General features: G+C 43.7%; 3 protein-coding genes across 3 annotated transcripts in view; 2 read left to right on the plus strand and 1 right to left on the minus strand.

Annotated features, from left to right (window-relative positions):
- Nucleotides 1-1,003: 1,003 nt before the first annotated feature.
- Nucleotides 1,004-2,856, minus strand: supt4h1 (SPT4 homolog, DSIF elongation factor subunit). The gene is made up of 5 exons (XM_083665417.1): nt 2,680-2,856; nt 2,242-2,348; nt 1,967-2,022; nt 1,576-1,629; nt 1,004-1,371 (listed from the first exon to the last, which is right to left on the minus strand). Exons 1-5 carry the CDS (start codon nt 2,746-2,748, stop codon nt 1,304-1,306), a joined length of 354 nt encoding a protein of 117 aa, XP_083521543.1. The 5' UTR covers nt 2,749-2,856; the 3' UTR covers nt 1,004-1,303.
- A 1,288-nt stretch (nt 2,857-4,144) lies between these two features.
- Nucleotides 4,145-6,299, plus strand: hsf5 (heat shock transcription factor family member 5; the record flags this gene model as incomplete). The annotated part of the gene is given in 6 exon segments (XM_083695132.1): nt 4,145-4,652; nt 4,813-5,148; nt 5,246-5,343; nt 5,489-5,953; nt 6,169-6,279; nt 6,282-6,299. Coding segments are annotated over 6 exon segments (1,536 nt in total).
- A 1,686-nt stretch (nt 6,300-7,985) lies between these two features.
- rnf43 (ring finger protein 43) overlaps nt 7,986-23,646 on the plus strand; it is a 70,643-nt gene continuing 54,982 nt past the window's right edge. Inside the window, exon 1 of the mRNA XM_083693475.1 lies at nt 7,986-8,936. Within this exon, the coding sequence (XP_083549601.1) occupies nt 8,697-8,936 (240 nt within the window). The 5' untranslated portion in view covers nt 7,986-8,696. The remainder of the gene's footprint in view (nt 8,937-23,646) is intronic.

Genomic DNA, 23,646 nt, shown 5'->3' on the forward strand with positions numbered 1-23,646 from the left:
CAATTGACAATTTAGAGGCACCATCCCCATAAACCCCAATTCCAATTCCCACGAATTTAGCGTAGATTTCATGTATTGTGTGCATGCTAGGAAGGAGTGGTATCCATGCATGCTAATCATAGTGTTGTGTGTGCTTGTATTGTGATGGAGGGTATAGGCTTAAAACATCTGCTACACTCCACTACTACCACACTCCACTACTACCACACTCCACTACTACCACAACCTCCCCAGTTTCTCACCCTGCATGAAATTGCCTCCTCGCCCTTCTGCAGTACTCTTTCTTTCCCCATGCAGATACAGATAACCTCCAAAAAAGGATAATCAGTATATTATACTTTTGCATTTTAAATTTAAATGCAAGTGACCTATTCATGAGGTTCGAGTTCATGAGGATGTAATTGGAGAGTAGTACAAAGTGTACTGCTGAGCACCTGACCCCTCTGGCAATGACAAAAGTATTGAATGATGCAACGTCCTAAACAAGCCTCTTGAGGTACATGAAGTACCAACTGTACCTGAACAATGTCTGACACACAAAGCAATAACATCCAAGGGATAATATCCTGTAAACCTCAAAAGTGTACTTTAAACAATGAAATAGAAGCTGAGTAGGCCTACTTGTGAGCAGGACGGTTGTCATCATTACATTACCAGAAGAATAGAATAGACTGTCACGATAACATTACATTTTGATAACAACCTAAATGTAAGAACTTTCAGTGGAGAGAAAGCTGAACATTGTAGAATCCATGTTTAGACCCTTATATATCTATATCAATGGTAGAGTCACTACAGTAGCTTGTGGTTGCTGCCACCTAATGCCCAGCCATACCTTAGTTATCAATAAATATGCCTGATAAGCCAGTGAAAAAATTATATTCAGAACTGCAGTGACACAGCACCACCTTGTGGTCTAAGTGTATAAACTGACACAGTAGCTCAAGTCTGGAAGGTTGATGTTACCCTAGACCCAAAGACACATTTTTTGTAAAAACAACTGTCCCTGTCAAGAGATTTATTATGGTTTTAGATGTGGTTGCACATCTAACAATAAAAAAAACTTGCCCATCTACCCAACATAAAAACAGACAGTTCTGAGATATTACACAATACACACAATGAAAATTATAGACTTGCACTCAAGTTTAGCAAAAGTTGTGCAAGTTTATAAAAAATAAAAATAAAGTTTCTAATCCACAACTCAGTCCAAACATACAGCTCTGGGTTCATGGAAATGGTGGTGCATTACAAGGTTGTGCTGATGATCAGCCACCAGCCTCTTTAGAATACAAGGTCAGGCTTATGTCTTTACAGCTGTGTCTCTGGATTTGTAGATCACTCCTCTGCTTTTCAGCTCTCTTACCACCCCTGCAGGAAGAGAAGGGGGAAGAACAATGTTGAAAGCAGTTCATACACTGTGATTCAATTACAGCAGCATGAGAGGGCCATGCTGTTTGAAGACTCCAGTTCGTTTTCCATATGAAAGCAGGTTTAACAATATGACCAGATTTTACCGGCCTCCTCTGCAAGTCTTGAATGTGGAGAATACACACTGCCTTTTAATGGACATACCTGGGGGTAGTCGTCCTGTCACTGTCACAGCGTATACACCTGGCTTGAAGTTACCTATAAGGGAAAGTGGAAGACAGGAAAAAGGAAATAAACACTTCCTGAGAATTAAATGATATCTCTATTCTCTAGATGACTGAATACTAGTCAAGTCAACCATTCCGACCATTATATTGTAAGCAATAGTAAAATTACATAAGCTGTGGTGCCTACGTAAGTCTGTCATAGATTTAGCCCAGGCCCTAGCCTTAGCCTCCATGCACTTCCAGTGAGTCCACAACATGAAGACTACTAGGTTTGTCAGGGCTAAATTGAATACAAAGGGGTCATCGCAATGCACTGTGATACAATAAACAATGCTTATAAGAAACCATAAGGATCAGGACAAACTTACTTATTCTTTGCCATTTAGCAACCCAGCTGTCCTCAGGACTCATCATGGCTACGACTCTGTGAACAGACGGAATACTTCAGTGCAAAATCTGGGCCATGTTTGCACTTTGCACAACTAAAACATTAAAACTGTCATTGTTTACACTTATTCTAATCTCATGTTCCTTCTCATAATGTGTACCTATTGGCCTACCGTCTTTGCAAACAACAGTTGCGAACTTTGGTCTATGTATCTGGTGTAAACTCCAAGTATCTGCATGTGGCCAGAGAGCTTACCCATCAAAAGAAGAACTTGTACACTCATAGACCATCTCACGATTCCCCTTCATCTGAAGGAATGACTCGCAGTTGTCACAGCCATCATATTCAAACTGGTCAATACTCTGTATGGACAAGAAAAGATGGGATGGTGGTCAGAGTCACACAGTATTCGCTCCAACTAGTTTCACATATTTAACTACCTACTTGATTCGACAGTTAAATCGTATACAGTCCGACAGTGAACGAAGTGAGCTACATAGTACAATTCAATGGGAACTAATGTAATAGGGCTGGCTAGTGTTGTGCCTCATCAAGGGAATAAAAAATAAACTAAATTAACTGAATCTTTAGTCTCCTTGTGGAGCTCTTACTTCGACTGTGAATGCATGCATGATGAGGAAAACTAGCGATCGCAGGCTGGCTACTCAAATTCAGGCTACTTCGGTAACTTACCTTCACGAGAGAGCATAGAAGACAAGCCCGCAAGTGGCGGAGGTCCTTCGGAACAGTCTCCAACGCCATTGTGTGAGACTAAGGCAAATAGCCGCTGATGCTTGATGTATCTTAAATAAAGGGAATCGAGTGCTCTATGACTGTTGTTTTGAAACACAAGTCTGGTCTGTGTCCTCTTTCCGGTGACAGAATAATGCGTCATCATTTTGCGTCGAGTGGTTGGTGCCAGAGCTATACTATCGATGACCACACTGGGTCACCATTGCACGCCCAACCCTGATATAACCCCTCATAACATTGTTTTGTCTATGCTTGATGTTTTACATTTACATTTATGGCATTTAGCAGACGCCTTTATCCAAAGCGACCTACAACAAATACATTTGTTTAAGTAAGTGAATCATCTATCCATCAGTCATCATAAGAAAAAGTAATCAATGCTCGGACCAGGGGCCATTGGCAGTCAGAATGCTAGAAGAAGGAAACATTATTATTATTATTATTATTATTATTATTATTATTATTATTATTATTATTATTATTGTTATTATTATCATTATCATTATTATTATTATTATTGTTATTATTTATTTATTTTAACAGGTGTATGTATGCCTATTGGTATGGAGTAATTTTACCAACGCATAATTAGAATGGAGAGATTTAGGGTTAGGTTTTTTTTGTGTCAGACATATATGACAATCAAATACACCATGATCTTTCAAATGATAATGATTGCTTCGATTTTCCCATGCACACATGTCAGATATACAGTAAATAATATGTATACACTTGTAGATAGTAGGCGTACAGGTAGCCTGTTACCCAAGAGGTAGTTATTTATAGCAGATATATAGATTGAGTTGTCATCATTAGTTGATCAAAAAGCAGTAATGAATAATCATACCATATGTGAATTTCTGCATTTCTAAAAATCTCAAGCTGCCTAAATTGGATTATAGCCCGAGCCGCGAAGATGACCGTCGTCTCGAGCTCAATGGTGATCTTTTCTGGAATTCAAACCCGTCGTGTGGGAACGTGCTCCAACGGTTCGCGAACACTTTCAACGGTTCTGAGAAGAATACGAAAAGGGGCGCTTGCAGAGAACAAGGTATGGTGTACTGAAATGAAATTAATACAAAATGGGAATACAATACAGATGTTGATGTATATATTGGCTGATTTGAGTTAGGTGTTTCCTAAGTTCCATAAGTTAGCACCAACATCTCGATCAATTGAGTGATCAGCTGCAAGCTACTGTTAGCTAATCGCTAGCAAACTTGTGCTAGTAAAATAGTAAAATAGCTATTTTTTCCCCGGCTGGAGTGAAATACCTTAAAATGAAACTACATAAGGTCCATTGGTAATTTCCAATATTTCCAGAATACACGTCATTTGGCATTATGATTTCATGTATTATAGTGAACTTCTGTCCACTATTTTTGTTTCTCACAGGGCCGAAAATATGGAACTCGAAGAGGCACTCCTGACAATCCCCATAAACCCGAACAACTTCCCCGCTAAACTGTGGCGTCTCGTGAATAACCCCAAAAACCGATCGATTCGTTGGGACACCTGTGGTGAAGGTGTGATAATCGATCAACAGCTGTTTGAAGCAGAGCTGCTGTCTCCCCAGAAGCAAGCATTTGATAACATGGACCTTTTCAAAACGACCAACTTTACAAGCTTCATCCGCCAATTGAATCTATACGGGTTTAGGAAGGTGGTCCTTGGCCCAGGGAGCACAGACAAACAGGATCATGGCAGGTCTCCAACTGACGGAATCCAACATCACTTCCACAACCAAAACTTCAAACAAGATCATCCTGAACTTCTAGTGAATCTTAAGAGGCTGACAAGCGGTAACAAGGCGAAAATGGAAGCAGGGTTAGAGGTGAACTGTCGGCCACCTAATCGCTTTCGCCGATTAATGGCAAATGAGGGTGACGAAAAAGTCAAAGTAGAGAAAAGAGGTACATTGTTAATCATACCAGTTCCCAAGTATGAACAATTATTCAAGTAAATCAATAGCTATCGTACACTACAAAGAACATTCTTAGTGTGAACCAGAACCACCCAGTTTGCATAAAACCATGTTTTAAAAATATTGTTTATCTCTCAATGTTTCTACAGGTTCTGTGTATGTTGGAGAGGCACATCGAGCATCTCCTTACCCATATCACCAGAACGGATCACTGTCTGTGAAAGAGTATGATCGGACCCCAGTCCCACCTCGTGGCTGGGTCATGGGTCATAGTGATGCCCCCTCACCTACAACCTTCTACACAGACAAGGGAATCCCAATATCTGTCATCCACCGGTTTCCTGCAGACACTTCCTGCACTCTGCAGTCAAGCCCAACCACTGTGCATATTCAGCAGGGTTCACAAGGCCTTGCAAACCCTGGGCAGAAGTTCAATGGTTATATCCCCCACCATGCACAATACCGACCTGGATTCTATTCCCCAGGTAATTATGTGAACACTCATCAGTTATACATATAGAAAAACTCTGCAGCTGTGATTTATAAACATTAATCTAAGTTAAAAAGGTGTTTGTTTTCCAGCAGTGTGTCAGTGCTGCCCCCCAGGCGCAATGGACACTGACATGACAGGGAGTGTTCAACAGACATCTCCCTCATTCTCCCATTACAGCTATTACCAGGTAGGTGGGTAAACAGCCCATTTCTGTGAATCTGTCTGGAGTGATGCGGAATTCATAAGTACATGGGTAGAAACTTGTTCAAAGATGGAATTGCAGGCCTTTCATGCAAAGCTATAAGATTGATATTTTCAATCCCATATTTTAGCCAAACTGTCCTGTGGGCTTTCTGTATCCTGGAAACCAAAACCAGGACTGGCAGAGCAGTGAAAATCAGGAAAGCAGGAAAAGTGATGTCAACCTAGATACAGTCTTCCAGATAGTTGATGAACTGCAGGCTTCCCCCAAGATACGCATAGTAAAAGTGGGGACCCCAGAGAAGCAGTTCCTGGCCACCCCTAAATCTGGTCCTCAGCCCACCACCACCATCCACAGCTCCTCTCACCCAGTCTCTTCACAGCCGGACTCTTCTGTCAACTCCAGCTCTCTGCCTGTTTTCATGGATGCCAACTCAGTGACTCCTTGCGGGCCCATTATTATTGCAGTCCCAGGGAATGTTCCTCAGGGGATAGCCATCACAGTTGGTGGTCCTGTGGGTGAGCCAGTGAAAATGGAGGAGCAGGAACCTGGGCCTCCAGAGCTTGGGACAAACCCTACCAATGCCTCTCAGAAGGTTAGTGCTGTGAAACCTGTAATGTCTAGCTAACAAACAATTCAGTGCAGTTCTTAATGGTAAGTTAAAAAATGTGAGCTACAGTAACTTCACAAAGAAAGCCAATATCATGCTATATACTTAGTTATAAGCATGTCATGTATAGTATGGTTACCAGGTATCTTCATGAACTCTGTGGTTGAAATTAACAAGATTGAATGCTATAATTTTTTCAGTGCCCTTACGAAGCATCAGAGTTCAGCAGCACAAAGGTGAAGGATACAGAGGTCATTGATGTAGAGGTCAGCAATGCCCTGCATGATGTCAGTTTGTCCCAGGAGAACAAGAGCATCAGAGAGCAAACTAAATCTCCAGGTAAGACAATCCAGGTACTTGCACAATACATTGTGAATCAAGCCAATTTAGAACATTTGATTGAAGAGATGGCAAAAAGTCTAAAATCCTAATCCTGTCATTTTATCTTTTAGATCTTAACTTGCTGGTTGAAGCGGCATGTAAGCAAGAATCTTGACCATAATTAAGCCAGGATAGCCCAAGTTCTCAGTTTTCCTTCTCAGACTCAAGAGATTCTCTGAATAAGCCAGTTTGCTGTTGCTACTTTTTAAAGGCATGTTTACAAATGCGAATTGTATGTCATTGAAATAATATCTTAGAGATTGTATAAAATCCAGCTCTCTTTAATATAATTTATTCTATTTATTTGATCACTTTTACATCAGATCCTTTTTGTTCTGAATCTTGTAATTGATGAATGAATACCAGGACATAATTGGTCATTTTAACTGGCAGCTACTTTTTTAAAACATTTTTATCACTCACTTGTTTTAGTGTGCCAAAACTGACCTTTTTAAAATATTCTGATATGCAAAAAAAATATTTATATATAAATATATTTTAACCTCAGTCTACTTTCAATCATTTTAACGACTTTTGGAATTTGAAACAATGATTAAGCTATGATTAAACTCTGACATTATTCAGATGTGGTTTATGGTAGTTCTTGCATCCTGTTGTTTTTTTATGTATACATTGCCCAAACCAGGGAGGCCCCATTGAAAATACATAAATAGCGGTTGAGCCCAGTCAACGGGAGAGGAAGGCCCGTTCATGTCCCTGGCGTTCACCAGTATTGTCCACTGGAGGGAGCCCCGCGTTGGCCTTTGGTGAGAGTGGCCCTATGCTGCTCCACCCTCAGTGACAGGCAGTCAGCAGGTAGACAGTCAATGAGATCCCAGGGGAGGGAGACTTGGGGAGGCAGACTTCGGGACTTCGCTAATGTACAGTCTGTCTTTTCAACTTTTCAACTTTTTTGTGAAGACCAGTATAATAGTGTTTTAACGATTCGCGTCCATGTGATTATACAGTTGTTTGACTTCAGAGGACTTTTCGTTTTCTTAATCAGAAATGAGTGAAGTTATATATCTTTTTCTCGGCATCCGCGGGAGTATTTCGTTCCAGAATTGTTTTAACTTGTACGTGGAACTTCGGAGAAATACTTTCTGGAGGGTGGCAAGGAGCGAAGAGGTTATAGATGCGTAACAACTTTATTGACAATAGACATGTGGATGCTTCGGCCGCAGAAATTACACGTGATTTCGAACCCTAATGAATTACCTAGTTATCTTGCCTGTTAAGTAATGCAACGGCTCCATTGGGTTAGTTAAACATTTCAAGAGTCTGGAAAGCTCCGTTGTCAACTTTATGGTGACATTGACGACGATTTTGTCGCTACGCACCCTGTACTACTACATTTTCTTCATTGTGTATTTTATGACTGCCTTTCATCTGAGCGTTTTATCAGTATGTAGACTACAACCCCATTTTATTCCTCCCGGTTTCTGAAGTTCTACAAACCTTGGCGTTACTGTAGTTTCGATTTTGGGGGGGGGCATACAGTGCATTTTAGATATTTTAACAATATTCAGCGCGTGCAGTGGGGAGTTGCTTTTGAGGTATTCTGACAACTTGTTGCATCTGGAGTCCTTGGCGACGATTTCGAAATGTGACATGGTCATGGAATACATTGGATAAACAATCATGTAACTATAACATTTACAGATACGGATTGAAGTAGCAACATTGTTGCAAAAGTTGTGTCGAAATCTGGCCAGTTTTTGAAGATCAAAGGAGCTGCCGTGTTGCAACTGCTACTGAACAGTTAAATGACAACCTGCACGTTGAAAATGAGGACCTAGGATAAGTGTTCATCTCATGCAGGCGAACCCCGAGTTGAAAGTGAAGTCAATGTACACTTCAAGAAGCGCAAATTCAATAATCGCTGTTATGTTGTCTAACTTGTGCATGCAATGTTAAGCTTATCTGATACCGGTTAACGCACAAATCTTAATTCTTAGTGAGAGTGAGTAGGCTATTTTATGTTTGTTTTACCTGCAAAGATATCAGTTTTATACATTGAGTACGGCACGTTTTCGCTTCGAAGTGAATATGAGGAGCACTTTCTTTGGCTTGTTTCATAACCTTCATCTGGAAAAAACTTTCAAAGCCGGATAGGAATTCAACAGAAATGCATAAGACATGCACCCTTAATATATAATATGACAGTCCGTGAGCCTTAAAACTTTGGATTTAAGCCTGTTATCGAATCGTTTGACGGGTTGTTCAACTGCTAAGCACCAAGAGGGGGAACGCGGTGCCATTTATTTTTTGAACTAAATCAACTCCGGTGGTTGCCAGCTTTGAAGTCCACAATGTGCGGCCGGAGCCCGCCGCTACAACCGATGCAATGACCGTTCCCCAGCGGCGACTGGCCGGGCTCTGGCCGTGGCTGCTCATGGCGGCCCTACAGGTGGTGTTTGGTCAGACGGGCCTGGAGCTGGCGGCGGCTGTGGAGTCGGAGCGTTCGCCCCCCAGAGCTGTCATCAAGGTGACACTGCTAAAACATGAGCCTACTGGGAAGCCCATCACTCTGGAAGGGGTGTTCGTTGGAGGGAGCGCCGGTTACGCAGATGGGAAGCTGATGCAGGTGGGTGTTCTCAGGTCCTAACCATGTGCAAGCCAAGTGCATGCAGGCTACTATGCTCTCACTCTTTTGCCTTTCATTAAAATACAAAAAAACAACAACACATTGGACAAAGGGATTTCAGTCATGTCATATGCAGTAGTCAAACTACTGTCATATGAAGTAGGTTCACTTGTTAGGACAAGATTCGTTTTTTAACCACGTTTGCCACTCTTCACCTTGGCAAACGTATTGATGAACTGACGTTAACAACACTGCCATATCCTAAACCACAGAAACCCCAACAATATTCAATCTGAAGCCAACCTTTTTGACATCTTGATATTCAGTCACTAATGCAAGGTAATAGAGTTGTCCATCCTCTAGTGTGTAGTCTAGGCCAAGCTAATACTATTGCCACTATTTTCCCTGCTGTATGTGATGACAGAATATCTACATTTTTCCAACAAAAGTGATGACATACTTTGATGTATCTTAACCATTCCCTTGTGTCTTCACTCATACTGTACGTTCTCCTGCCAATAAAACGTGGGTTAGGTAAGAGTGCCAACTTCTCCACCCATGCCTTTTCTGAGGTGATAGATTTGTAGTCACCTAAATTATTAGGGCCATGCTCTGGTTTTACCAGACAGTTCACATATTAATGTTTTGCTACAGTACACAACTCTTCTAAATAACTAAACAAAGTAGCCTATGTGATATGCAAGTCCATAGTTGAGGCTTAAGCTGTATTAGTGTTTTGAATAAATCATTTACTCATGCCCTCACTGTGAAAATGCTAAATGCATGTGGGCTTTGATGGTCCTCTCCTGCTATGATCCTGTTCTCTCTGCATATTTTGAATTCATGTGTGGCTTAAGGTTGTTGGGACATAAAGCAAGGCTAAATCAATTTATTTACAGTCTCCAAAGAAAGGGGGACGACAGATATGAGGTACTGTAGGATCTTGTCTGTCCTCACGCACCAGGTGCAAGAGGCATTTTGAATGGCAAACCAGATGCAGCAGACTGTGATAATTGATAAAGAATTACATGGCCTTTTCGATAGGGAAAGTCCAGTATTAGACATGTATTTAATATTATGCACATACATTTACTTTAATGTGTTGTATATGTGAGAGTATATGATGTTGATCAAATGTATTTGTAGAAGTATATTGCTGTACTGCTGAGATGAAAGGCGCTGTCTGTCCGCTTTCTAAGTCTTTGTTCATTTACATTGAAGCCTTTGCTCAGTTTTTGATATCTCACTTTAGTTTTTGGAGATAACATGTGACCTGACCTTGAAGGGAGTTTTTTTCAGTGTGAAAGCAATACTCACTTTTACTGTTTGTAAAAAGTGGCTGATTCTTGTTGTTCTGAGGTTCTGTTCTACACACTTATAGAAGGTGACAACCTTGATCAGGGTTGTGGAAGTGATGGCTGACGTTATTTCCCTGGAGGTGTGAAGTGACGTGTATTGGTTCCCTTATGACTGATGTTGTTCAGTCAGCTCAGTTGGATGGTGACAGTGTAATCCACCGATGATAAGATCCCTGTTTATTTCTGCTTTACCAGTGCAGAAATCCCAAAGGAGTTTTCTTTTCTCCTGTGGTTGAAGAGTGATTATGACGTTCGACCTGTTTGGGCCAAATTACACTCTATACATGTATTCACCTCTCATAAGTCAGATCATTGTGGTCCTCTTTAAGTTGTATAATGTTGGGGGAGTACAGTTGAGTCAGAGTCTTTAGCCTAGGCTGTACCCACGCTGCACAGAGGCGGCGTTGTTCTGTGAGATGCTCTTTGTTGCTGCGCAGACCTGTTCTAACAGGTCTTCATTGCCTCTGCAAGCTGCTTTATGTTCCCGCTTTATGTTCCTGTCTTGGAGGGGATGGGGGGAGGAAAGTTGGAAAGGAGTGTGTGTGTGTGTGTGTGTGTGTGTGTGTGTGTGTGTGTGTGTGTGTGTGTGTGTGTGTGTGTGTGTGTGTGTCTCACTCACTCACATTCCACAATGTTTGTGACATGTGAATTCTGTCTTCGAAACTACCTACCCCTAATGATATGATTTAAAGAGCATTCAGTACATCCACATTCAACTGTTTCAGAGCCTAATTGTTTACATTGAAGTACTTTAAGGCTGAGTAGAGAAGAAAAGCTCAGAGACAGAACTGTGCCTTAGCAGTGGAGTATCCTGCAGTGGATGTCTCTTTTTTTTCAGCAGTCAGGCGTGTCTGACTCGCAGATCCTCAGGCTACTCTGAATTTGACTCTCTCAACCGTGGTGGAGCATGACAGCCAGTTTTCATAACCCACAGTAATTACACCTCTCTGACCACGTTTGATCTTCTTAAGCATGTTGTTTCTCTAGGCCACAGGTTGTCTAGCTGCTCCACTGACTTTGCCTCTCTTATGGTTTGATCATAGAAAAACAAGATCTGGCATGAGGGCAAAAAATTTAGTTTTATTTGAAGAAGACTGCATTACTGCAGCCTTTTGGGTTTTATTGGAACCATCATATTATTTTTACATGGACATTTTGTTCTTGTCTGGTATTTTTTATTTTCGTACTTTGTCATTATATTCAAGGAGTTGTTAAGTATGTTAATGTTAAGTACAGAGAAAATCATTGTTTTGAAGTGCCGGTTTTATTTGATGATGGTGAACAATGGGGATAGTGTGCTTTCATATTCAATGATGGTTACAGCTGTACAGTAATTGTGTGTGCCTTGCATACTTCACTTTCCCTCAGTGAATTCAGGTCACCGGACTCTTGCCATGTTTCCCCACTGATCTGATATCCGAAACCCTAATCTCTTTGGTTGTATGCCCATGTCCTCAAAATGAACACATACATTGGCTCGACTCAAGCCAGTACTTTTGGATGAATCTGAGTGGTCAGGAATTTTGACTCTCCCTCTCCCATAACAAAGCCAGCGAGTGGCCAGTGGAGAAGTGAAAAGGCTTCTGGCATAGCTTTGAACTTGAGGGGAAAGCCAGCTGTCCTTTGGGCTCAGTGGAAAGGAGGAGGTTATGCCTGCCGCACCTTTTGAAGTTAATCCTCTGATGGGCTCTCTGCCCAATTAAAAGAAGCTAAACGATTTTAAAAGGCTCTCTTTCTGCTAAGTCCCTTTAGAATGATTGTTCTTCTTTTCTCTGTTGCGGGCTTTGTACCAGTGAAAGGTCGGATTGACCTTTGTGAGGTCCCACAAAGACATCAGGTATAATTGGGGTAGGCAGGGCACTACATAGTACATGCTAGTTAACTCTGCACTACTACAAAAGCAGTCTCTCTGTTACTCCAAAGCATCCCATGAGAGGCTCTGTGCCTCCACCTCTCTCCCAGACTAGAATAGTCCAAGACCACTATCTCTGTGCCCTTGCTGGCAGGCTCACCCAGAGAGTGTTGGCGTGGTGGGCTGCTGGGGATAGGAGGGCGGAGGGGTAGCTAAGGGAGAAGATCAAAGTGTGTACAGTTCAAAACGTGAGCTGAGATGATTAAAAAAGGAGGCTGTTTACACTGCACTTCCGATATGCCTCCCCCCACCCCCAGCCTCCTCCCCCTGGATTTCCTGCCCATATTTCCTTTCCCCCTGGATGAGATAACAGCCTCTCCAGGGCTCCTCGTCTCCTCCTCACTGACTGCTGGTGGCGCTGATGTTGGTGCTGGATTTCCTCTGGCGTTAGACTGCCCTCTGGATGTGTGCCGGGCCTGTGGTATACAGCTCTGTTGGTGTCAGACATTAAAGTGCAGGCAGGTGTTTGTCCATTTAGTCCATAGTGCCTTTTTAAAAAAAAAATTATATGTTTTTACGGCATTTCTGCTTTATTGGGATAGAGACAGTAGAGATTGACAGGAAGGATGGGAGAGAGAGAGGAGGGATGACATGCAAGATAGGTCGAGGGTCGGAATCGAACCAGGAACCTTGCGATTACATGGTAAGCGCATTAGTGTGCTACGCCACTAAGCGCCCCTCCATAGTGCCTTTTAATCACACCTATAGTGCACTGAAAGACAGGGGGTTGATCACTCATTTCTGATGTGTATGCCATCAAAAGAGCTATGGTTCCCTCTTCCCCATGCGAAAAACTAAAGTGATGTAGCAATACACTAGGATTTATCATTACTTCTCCACTTCAATTATCTCACCACATAAAAGTAAGCAGGTTTGCTGTTTTGGTGTCTTGATTGCAGGCAGAATAACCAGCAGCTGGTCATGGTTGTGATAATGGATCTACATTCTGCTTCAGGTGATGAGAAGCAACATTTAGCTCACACATCTTGTTCATCGAAGATGCTGCCCCGCATCTTTTACAGTACAGTAATAACAACAACAGAAGAAGAGGCCTGCCCTGAATTCTCCTGTAAGCCTCCATCCACATTGGCTGTGAACGTGTCAGGCATGCAAAGCTCTGGTACGTTAGTCTTCCTGACCTGGACACCATATGAGACCTCAACATAAACATCAGTAGAATCCCTTCTCCATTCTATCTGCCCTGCAGCCACAGTGGACCTTTCATAAAGATATGAATGAGATGGCTGTAAGCTCACAATTTCCTCTGTTTGACTTAATGTTTCTGAGTGGATCGCTGTCTTTACCATGTACTTCCTTACACACACACACACACACACACACACACACACACACACACACTATCAGTGTAGGTATCATTGATAAATCCCCATAGTTTGCTTGTGCTGTCCCACCTGTTTTAACACTCATGAAGGGCATCTGCTGGACTGACAGTGTACCATCTCCCCGTCTGTGACTGGCCCCTCCCTCACAGCTCTGACTGCTCTCAGGACTGCTCCTCAGGTTGCTGTGGATCACACCCCACCTGCCTCCCCTTTTTCATGCCTCAAACACACCCTTATGGTCTTACGATATTAGACAATGATCTCAGAGAGTTTCTCTGATCCGTCATTAAATTGTTTATCCTGAAAATGGATCAGAAAACTATCTTGAGTGCAACACAGGAAAAGGGGGGTAGTCCTGTCTGCTCTGTTCCACAGGGGATAGCTGTTGAGATGTTTCTCAGGGCACTGGGAAAAGGGACAGGCAGGGAAACATGGCAAATCTCTTAAGTCTTTCGGCCCTTATTTTTAAGTCATTAGAACTGGCCTGGAATTCCTGAATGTGTTTGCGTCTGTCAGGCCCATGTTATAAAACACATTCTTCTCCGGTTTTCATGGCTCTCTCCATGCAAACAACCCCTCAAGGCTTCCATCACTCTCCCTGTCCCACACACACACACTCACACACACACACACACACACACACACACACACACACACACACACACACACACACACACACACACATACACTCTTCCTTACATATACACCTAAAGTATTTATATATCTTACACACACACACACACACACACACACACACACACACACGCCATCCTATACGTGTTCACTCTGGAGCCCTGTTGTCAGGTTTCAGGCCCAGTGGTCCCTGGACTCCTGTCTCTATGCTGGTGATTGTGGCTGCCATTTCCTACTACACATACCCCCCCACACACACACACCAGTCAACATGGTAAAGACATTACTATTGGCCTTATCCTTGAACCGGCCCACGGATGGGGTGAGCCAGACGAGAGGGAAGGGGAGACACACAACTGCTGAAACACAAACAGCCCTAACAAACAGCCCTAACAAATCAGTCCTCTCAGATAAAAGGGGGACCTGCCCTCTAGCAGCCTTATCATCAGCTATTTTATCTCCACAAACAGTTTACGTGCCAAGTTTGGAGGGTTGTCGAGTGACCTCTTCTGAACTGTGTCCCCCTTCCCCTCTCTCACTGTGTTGTTGCACAGAGAGGGGGCAGTGCCTCACCTGTGGAGACTGTGAAATACACCATCTGTTACACTGCCTGCTCACACACACTTTCTATAGACAGGTTAGATATGGCAGCCATAGTGGTCCCATAAAGGCTTTCTCTCAGTATTTATTTTTGAGTATGTTCTCCACGATTAAGAATAGTATCCCTCCTCTAAGCACACGACTATAGGAGCAGTCAGTGACTGTGTTGTGCCATTGTGTGGGCATGCATGCATCACAGTGGAGAGGTGTGAGTCATCGTCCTTTGAGTACTACTGAAGCGGCCGCACACACATTCGAGGGAGGTGAACTCTTACCTGATGTAGCAAAGCAGGGTGGAGTTGTCTCAGTGGAATTCAATTATGAAAAGGTCGCAAGGTTAAATTGTTGGGCAGACTGTATTATTCTTGTATACTAAGCACTGCATTTGCTTTTGCAGTTCAGTCAAATCAAACACCTGTTCCTTTCCAGTCGACTCCTTATTAATGCTACAGTATGGCTTTAGACTGGTACAGTATATGCACTAACTGGAGCATGCACATGTTCAGAGCAAGTATAAAGAATATGTGAATCAGACTGGGGAACACACAGCACTAAAACATTGTTTTCAGCTGTCAGGACTCTGTGGTACAAGAATGCATAGATTATGCATAGAAATCGATTTGTGGATGATGTGGATGTTTAGTAGCAGGCCATCAACCATGTTGTGTGTGCTGTGCCGTGTGGCAGAGCCGCTGGTCGCTTTCCCATGCGTGTGTTTGCAGAGCTGTTCGATGAGGAGGGCCATTCTGGATGAGCGCTGTGTCTGCGGAGGAGAGCCATTCATCATCCTATGGGAGGCCAAGCCTTCCCCTCCCTGTGGATTTAAGCCTGATTCTGAGTTTTTGTAACAGATGTCAAAGTTCCGTCATACAGTATGTACTGTTTATGTATGGTCAAAGCTGGCTCTGCTCTTTGATGTAGTTCACTAGTTTCTATAAAATGTCTGTGTGGATGGGTGGGTGGGTTTGTTGGTGTGCACATAATGTTTGTGAGTATGTGCACATGTGTTTGTATATGTAGGCATGTATTTACAATGTACGTTGTAATGTGCATGCTTGTGAATGTGTGTGTTGGCCAGGCTTGGACCCCCTCTCTGATAATGAACTAATGGAGTACATGTGACTACTTATGACCTCGTGTCTCCAGTTTGTACCTGAGATAACCACACAGCAAGGATGTTACTTTTCTCTTTCAACGTTCTAGTTCTCCCTCTCTGCTTTCTTCCCGGTCTCCCACATCTGAGTTTCAAATTCTCTCTCTCTCTCTCTCTCTCTCTCTCTCTCTCTCTCTCTCTCACCCACTCTCATACTGTTTCTTACTCTCTTCAAAGCTCTTTATATGATTATAATTCATAGCATGTGCTTCAGTGTTGAAGACAAAAATGGCTACATTACTCAAATGTAGGAAGTACTTAGTTTGCTAAGAGACTGGAAGAAAAGAGTCATCACCATACCGCACATAAATGCTCTCTGACAAACCCACTCCCCATGTCTCTGACAAACCCACTCCCCATGTCTCTGACAAACCCACTCCCCATGTCTCTGACAAACCCACTCCCCATGTCTCTGACAAACCCACTCCCCATGTCTCTGACAAACCCACTCCCCATGTCTCTGACAAACCCACTCCCCATGTCTCTGACAAACCCACCCCCCATGTCTCTGACAAACCCACTCCCCATGTCTCTGACAAACCCACTCCCCATGTCTCTGACAAACCCACTCCCCATGTCTCTGACAAACCCACTCCCCATGTCTCTGACAAACCCACTCCCCATGTCTCTGACAAACCCACTCCCCATGTCTCTGACAAACCCACTCCCCATGTCTCAGGCACCCCGTCTCCCTCCTTCTCTTCCTCAGTCCCTTAGGTCCCTAATCTGAGACTGCAGTAACACATGTATTTGAGGACTCCCCCGTCTGTATCAGACATATTCTTTGCATACCCACAAAAAAACAATACCCTTGGTAGAGTGAGGTTTTCTGAGTCTACGTAAAGGGTCAATCTGGCATCAAATTGTCGATTTGCAGAGATTGATTATTGAAGAATATAACTTATAAATGCCTCATGAGCTTAGTTCAATTGCCATATATGCTCGTTTAACTCCATTGTTTGTAAAAAGCTATATAAAAAACATGGATATTGAAGAAAAAAGGAAAAGTAACTCAATTATCAGTCTAAACCCCATGTCTGGGTCAGAATAAGTACAGCTTTCACCTGTGTGTGTGTGTGTGTGTGTGTGCATGTGTGTGTGTGTGTGTGTGTGTGTGTGTGTGTGTGTGTGTGTGTGTGTGTGTGTGCGTGTGTGTGCGTGCGTGCGTGTGCCTGTGTGTGTGTGTGTGTGTGTGTGTGTAGGAGACTGGAGCCCACGCTGTGATCATTTACCAAACTCTATTAACTGGGATCAAAGTGACTTAGATCTTTGAGCGGCCATGACAACAAAAGCCACATTGTAACCCCAGATCCAGGCAGATACCCAAGCTGACAGAAAATGCTTTATGTCTCCAAAGTCACATGGTCACCTCCAAACATCCAGCAGCAGAAACAGCTTGTCCTGTTTTTGACCTTTTTGTTGCCTTCTTCTCAGAAAGCCTTTAGTGTGTTTCCATAATTGTGCTCACCCTGCCCTGCTCGAATACTCATGCTTAACAAATCAAAGCTTGGAGACAGCCCTGGTGTCTGTCCATTCGCCAGCCCTGAAAAGGTGCTTTCCTCAAAACATTATTCGCCTCTGAAGATTAGTTACCATGACAGTGTCTCTGCTTACACTTAAACAAATGCCATTTAATTTGGAGAAAAGAATTAACACTTAGACCCACTGCTTCCAAGGCAAAGACGGTTGCAAGTTGCAACAGCGAGTGTGTTTAATTTGCTGTGTCATCGACTGAAGGAGCTGTGAATGTTTCTGCTGAGAGATGCTGTCAAGTGTTTGCCAAAGCTGTAACAGCCTCATTCAAACAACGAGGGGAAAATATGCACACTTCTTTTTTTCATCATTGACTGCTATTTGTTTTAGATTGCAACTTGTACATTTAACCAGTATCTCTGAGCAAGTCTGTAAATTGCTGGCTAAATATCATGAATATTTTTGTCAGCTTGAATGATTGTTTAGAATAGATGTGTCTGACAATTCATTTTTAAAGAGAATGTGAGAATGGCATTTCTGTAGTCTTCTCTCTACTCCTGTGGAGATTTTTGAGTTTTCTTGCGGCGCTGAGGGACATGTGCTAAGTGTGCGCACTCAGGCTCAGTGAGGAACTGTCACATGTTATAATGTGGAGACACTGATAGACCTTAGGGCAGACCTGGGCATAGCACGGCCCGCGGGCCACATACGGCCCTTTGGCTGACGTTGACCGGCCCCGTAGGGATGAATGGAAATTAGAAAATAAACGTATTGTTTTTTATTTATTTATACGTTTTTTAAGCGTACCTAATGACTCGATACGACGTGTCGTAAAACATTGTGTGATGAGACGAGTCTGATTGACGGTATCTGACATTACCTTGTCACAAGATAGCCCTCAAAATGTCTGGTCACGCCAAAAAAAGAAAGGTCGATGCCGAATGCAGAGTTTTCAACAAAACATGGACTGATAAGTATTTATTTACTATAGTCAGAGGTAAAGCTGTGTGTTTAGTTTGCGGAGAGCAGATTGCCGTTTTCAAGGATTACAATTTGAATCGACATTACGAGACGAAACACGCGGGAAAATACAAAGAGTTGACCGGTGCTGAACGGTCACGGACAACAGAAGCTTTGCTAGCTAAGCTACAGAGGCAACAAGGCTTTTTTACCAAGCTTCACACATCCAGTGAGGCAGCAACCAAGACCAGCTTTGTGATATCCCACAAAATCGCTAAAAACAGCAAGTCATTCTCGGAGGGGGAGTTCATTAAAGAGTGCTTGGTGGACTCTGCGGCGCTAATATGCCCCGAGAAAAAAGAAGCATTTGAGAAAGTCCCGCTGTCCAGGCGAACCGTGACGAGAAGGATCGAGGACATCGCAGGGAATTTGGAGCTTCAGCTGCAAAGTGAGATTGCAAATTTGGACTTTTTCTCCTTAGCTTTGGACGAGAGCTGTGATGTCCGTGACACAGCCCAGTTACTTGTATTTTTACGTGGGATAACGAAAGACTTCAAGATTACGGAGGAGCTGGCAGCAGTGCGGTCAATGAAAGGGACGACGACGGGGAGCGATCTGTTTACGGAGGTAAATGCATGCATGGACGAGCTGGGACTGAGATGGGACAGACTGGCAGGTGTCACAACCGATGGTTGTCCAAATCTGACAGGGAAAAATGTTGGACTTTTGAAACGAATGCAAGATAAAGTGACTGAAATCGACCCAGAGCAGAAATTGGTATTTTTACATTGTATTCTACATCAGAATGTGTTGTGCAAGTCAGTGTTAAAAGTGAACCATGTTACTGATGTTGTAACTAAAATAGTATGCTTTATCAGGGCAAGAGCATTAAATCACAGACAGTTTGTTGAGCTTTTGGAGGAGCATGAGTCTGAACATGGTGACATTGGTTACCACACAACTGTCAGATGGCTCAGCCTGGGCAAAGTGCTGAAAAGAGTTTGGGACCTGAAAGCAGAGATTCTGGAGTTTTGTGAGAGGAAAGGCAAAGACATCCCAGAGCTCTCAGATGGGGACTGGATGGCAGATTTTGCATTTGCTGTGGATGTGACTGCACTGATGAATGAACTGAACACCAAACTGCAAGGCAAGGGCCTTTTTGTTCATGAAATGCACAGCCTGGTGAAGGCTTTCATGAGAAAGTTGCAGTTTCTTTCAAGCCAACTGGACAGCAACACTCTCACTCACATGCAAACCCTGAAAGAAGTCAAACCATCAGCTGATCACCTCCACAGGTACTCATCCATGTTAGGAGCACTGCATGGTGAGTTTTCAAGGCGATTTGAAGATTTCAAAACAGTTGAGGATGAAATGAGCATGATCTTCTCTCCCTTCACCTGCATTGTGGATAATGCACCCAGTGACGTTCAGCTGGAGCTCATTGACCTGCAATCTGATGTGGTACTGGCAGAGCACTTTAAGTCAGCATCAGTGCTGGACTTTTACTCCTCTCTCAAAAAGGAGAACTTTCCAAACATGAGGAGACATGCTCAGAAGATGTTGGTTCTCTTTGGATCTACCTACATATGTGAACAAACATTTTCATTGATGAAGTTTAACAAATCCAGGTATAGATCCTCTCTCACTGATGATCATCTGTCAGCTGTGCTTCGCATAGCCACCTCAGACATTCAGCCTGACTTTGATACACTTGTTAAAGCCCAACAGAGACTAGATTTCTCTCACTGAACAAGAAAAAAAACTGAAACAGTAAATTAGAAGGATGGATCTCCTCTTCCCAACAATACTGTATATTAAACTAAAATGTGTTTTGGGGTTAATGTGACTGAGTGGAGAAATGAGCAAGTCACAATTGTTAAAAACATTCTTATTTTGTGTACCATTGTTTTTGAAAAAGTGATTGAATAAATGACATTTCTTGTAAGGCAACCTCACTTTTTCATTGCTTAATAATCATAACATTTACTCTTACCAGTCACAGCTTGTCAAAACAATGCAATTTACCGCTTTTTACAAAGAAATAAAATTAATGTTATGTAGAATTGAGTTCAGGCTATTGGCCCGGCCCTCCATAATATTTTCTGTTTCTCATGTGGCCCCCTGGGAAAAATAATTGCCCACCCCTGCCTTAGGGGAAGTGTGTGTGTGTGTGTGTGTGTGTGTGTGTGTGTGTGTGCTGACTGAGAGGTTAAACTGCATGGTGCATCCTCTGGTCACATGGCCTAATGAAGCCACACACACAAGGCCTGATGGAGGGCTTCCTGCCTGTTGCCCCTGGCCCCACTGCTGGGCCTTCATGCACTCATCCACTCCTTTCACGACAAGGGGCCCTCCAGCTACTCCCTCTCTTTTGCCCTCTCACTAATGCTTTGTTCAGGGCTGTTGAGCTTGAGGTAGGCAGTGTGCCATGCAGTTTGTAGTCCATGACTGCTCAGAAACAATCAAGTGACATTGATAATATCAACAATAGCAAATTTCTCATGAGGGTGTGTGTCGGTGTGGGTGTGGATTGGCTCATCTCATTCACAAACTCTCCTGGGGTGGGCCCTGCCTGCCTGGCGCCCCCCCTGGCAGCCTGAGGAAGGGAGGCTTGCTGTCTCCAGAGTGCCTGTTAGAATTGGCCCTGACCTCCAGACTGACTGCTCCTAATTAGAAGCTGTCCCTCACGGTGCCTCCCTCTCTTGTCCAAAGTAAATACCTTGGCACTGAGCAGGAATGCCGATGGACTGCTGTTTAAGGCGGTTTGAGGGAGACAGCAGGCTCGGACATCGACTGCCCACGCTTTAACCCCCCCCCCCCATCCCCCCTAATGACCCAAAGGCTAATATAAGATCTCCCTGCATGAAATGGGTCAGCTAGATTATTGTTTGTAGTGTAGAGAAACGGCAGGGCCGGTGTGGCTCACAGCCATCAGGTACATATCCTCTATATTTACAGTTACTGGAGCATTCCTGCATCCTTCAATCTTTAAAGAAAAAACAGTCCCACTGTGCTTCAAAGTCAGCCGCCCTTGGCTTTCAGCAATTGATTGGAGGCGGGCAGGATCAAAAGACCAGGGCCATTATGGGACATCAGGGCCGTTCACCTGATAACCTCCAATATGTTAGCAGCACTCTAAAGCAATAAACCTGAAAACAATCGCTGGGGGGGGGGGGGGACTTTGTCCCTCTCTCTGTCATTCTATTTCTCTCTGTGTCGTCTTGCTTCTTGATCGCCATCTGATGGCCTGTTAGTCACCCTGTGTGAGCTCTCACTTGGCTCTCCTTGCACTCCCTGAGACGGCGTCAGTGACTGTGGCGGCCACAGGCCTTGGGCCTGATAAGGCCTGCTATTTAAAGCCTCAGACAGCAGTGGAGAGGAGAAGAGCATGGCGTTTCCCTTTGTTCTGCGGTACCCGTAGGTTACATTAGCACTGCGCCAGAGTAGAGCAGTTCTAGAGGCCAAAGGGACTCCTTGATTAGAGCACTAGGTTGTCTGGCTTAGTTTTGGGTAATGACATGTCTAGCCTCCTGAGTCCTTGGACTGTCTGGGACAGGCGACAGTTGCAGCTAGTGCCACTTTAACAATCCCCACCACACAGGCAGGCATGCAAACACACATGCGCACACTCACACACACACACTATTGTTCATGTGTTTTAATGGGAAGGACTTGTGCTTGACGTAGCATTACAATTGAGCCAAAGGAGAGGCCTCTGACTTCAGTCATTAAATTAACTTTAAAGATCTGATGTTGATGTTCTGTGCTGAATGAGTTGGTCAAAATTGATGACCCAGTCACAGTTATGCTCCCAGGGCTCTGAGTAATGATGCTCCTTCAGATTTCCACCTTTGTTTTCTTGTCTTACAGCTGTAATGACTTAGTAATAGAGTCATGTGCATATTTAGAGGTGTGTGGTGGTGATGATGGTGATGATGATGATGATGATGATGATGATGATGGTGATGATGATGATGATGATGATGATGGTGATGATGGTGGTGATGATGATGATCATCATAGTGGTGATGATGGAGTTAGTTTGAGAAATGCTCTAGACATGCCTCGTCTATTATATTAATACAGGGGCTCAATTAGTGTCGAGTTCACTCATGATGTGCATTCCTTCCATTTTACGCACATTCACAGACACACGTGTGTTTGGACATGCTCGGAATGTTCTCCAAAGAGGATTTAATGTTTCGCCACATCAATGTATCCACAGCACTGACAGTAAGTCAGTGTAATAGATTTGTAACGGTAGTCTTGGCTCATACCTGTCATACATTCTCCTTGTGTCCCTGCAGTAGGGGAATGGAGAAGTTAATGCCCTATGAAAACCACAAGATGGCCACTTCTATTAGCACATAGTTACGGTCCCCTTGATAAAACAAACCTTGCCAAATTGTTTCTGGTTAGATCTAAGGCTATGGAAATGGATTCCCTCTAGAGTGTTTTTCTTGTCCCAGACCAGATTAGGATATGGGCTGGTGTGGTGTATTGTATGTGTGTGACTGTTTATTGTCCCAGCAGCTTCAGTGCTTCATAAAGAGGGTCTGGGGGCTGCTTATTAAAACACATTGTCCTCTGTGTGTCAACGCCGTGTTTATGGAGCCTAGCTGGGACCTGCTGGCCATGCCTCTATTAAGACTACGGGAGAGAGGGGTGGGGCCATGGGGTGGGGGGGGGGGGGGGGGGTTGGCTAGAGTACCAGGGCCAACTATCCCAGCGCAGCTGCAACGCCAGATCCATCTAGAAGAGTTGAGATGAAAGGCAATGTCTAATGTAGTTCCCTGACCTACCTCCACAGTACTGCCTTCCACTGTTTGCCCACTCTGTTAACTATTACCAAACTCTGTATACTTTGGCTGCATCCCAAAACTGTTACACACACGCGGGCCATTATCAAAAGAGGACCTGCACTACGAGGCTGGAGTCCTTCCAAAAACCCACAGCTCCAGGTCCTGCTCAGCCACTATTGCAGCACGCCACGCCACCTCATCTCCCTCTCCCCCTCTCCCTCTTCTTCTTATTACCTTTCTCCCCTCCTCTCATTCCTTCACTACCTCCTGCTCTTTTCCACACACACATTTGCTAACCTGTTCATGGCAGGATGTGTCTCCCCCACTCGCCTAACTAACTCTCTCCCTAACTAACTCACTCACTAACTCACTCACTCACTCACTTGTTTTGTTTTAATTGTTGCTTGATCAATGGCCAAGAGACTATAGCCAACAGGTCGGTGTGTTTGCCCACCCTCATATTTTCTACATTACCA

The sequence above is a fragment of the Argentina silus genome (genome assembly GCF_951799395.1).
Source record: "Argentina silus genome assembly, chromosome: 2".
Taxonomy (NCBI): Eukaryota; Metazoa; Chordata; class Actinopteri; order Argentiniformes; family Argentinidae; genus Argentina; species Argentina silus.

What these genes read in the sequence shown, in the direction of transcription:
- supt4h1 (XM_083665417.1), bottom strand. Translation starts at nt 2,748, where the DNA reads ATGGCGTTGGAGACTGTTCCGAAGGACCTCCGCCACTTGCGGGCTTGT. An exon ending in TGCTAAATGGCAAAGAATAA is followed by an intron (nt 1,630 to 1,966) that starts GTAAGTTTGTCC and finishes TTTCCCTTATAG; the next exon opens with GTAACTTCAAGCCAGGTGTA. An exon ending in GACAGGACGACTACCCCCAG is followed by an intron (nt 1,372 to 1,575) that starts GTATGTCCATTA and finishes CTCTTCCTGCAG; the next exon opens with GGGTGGTAAGAGAGCTGAAA.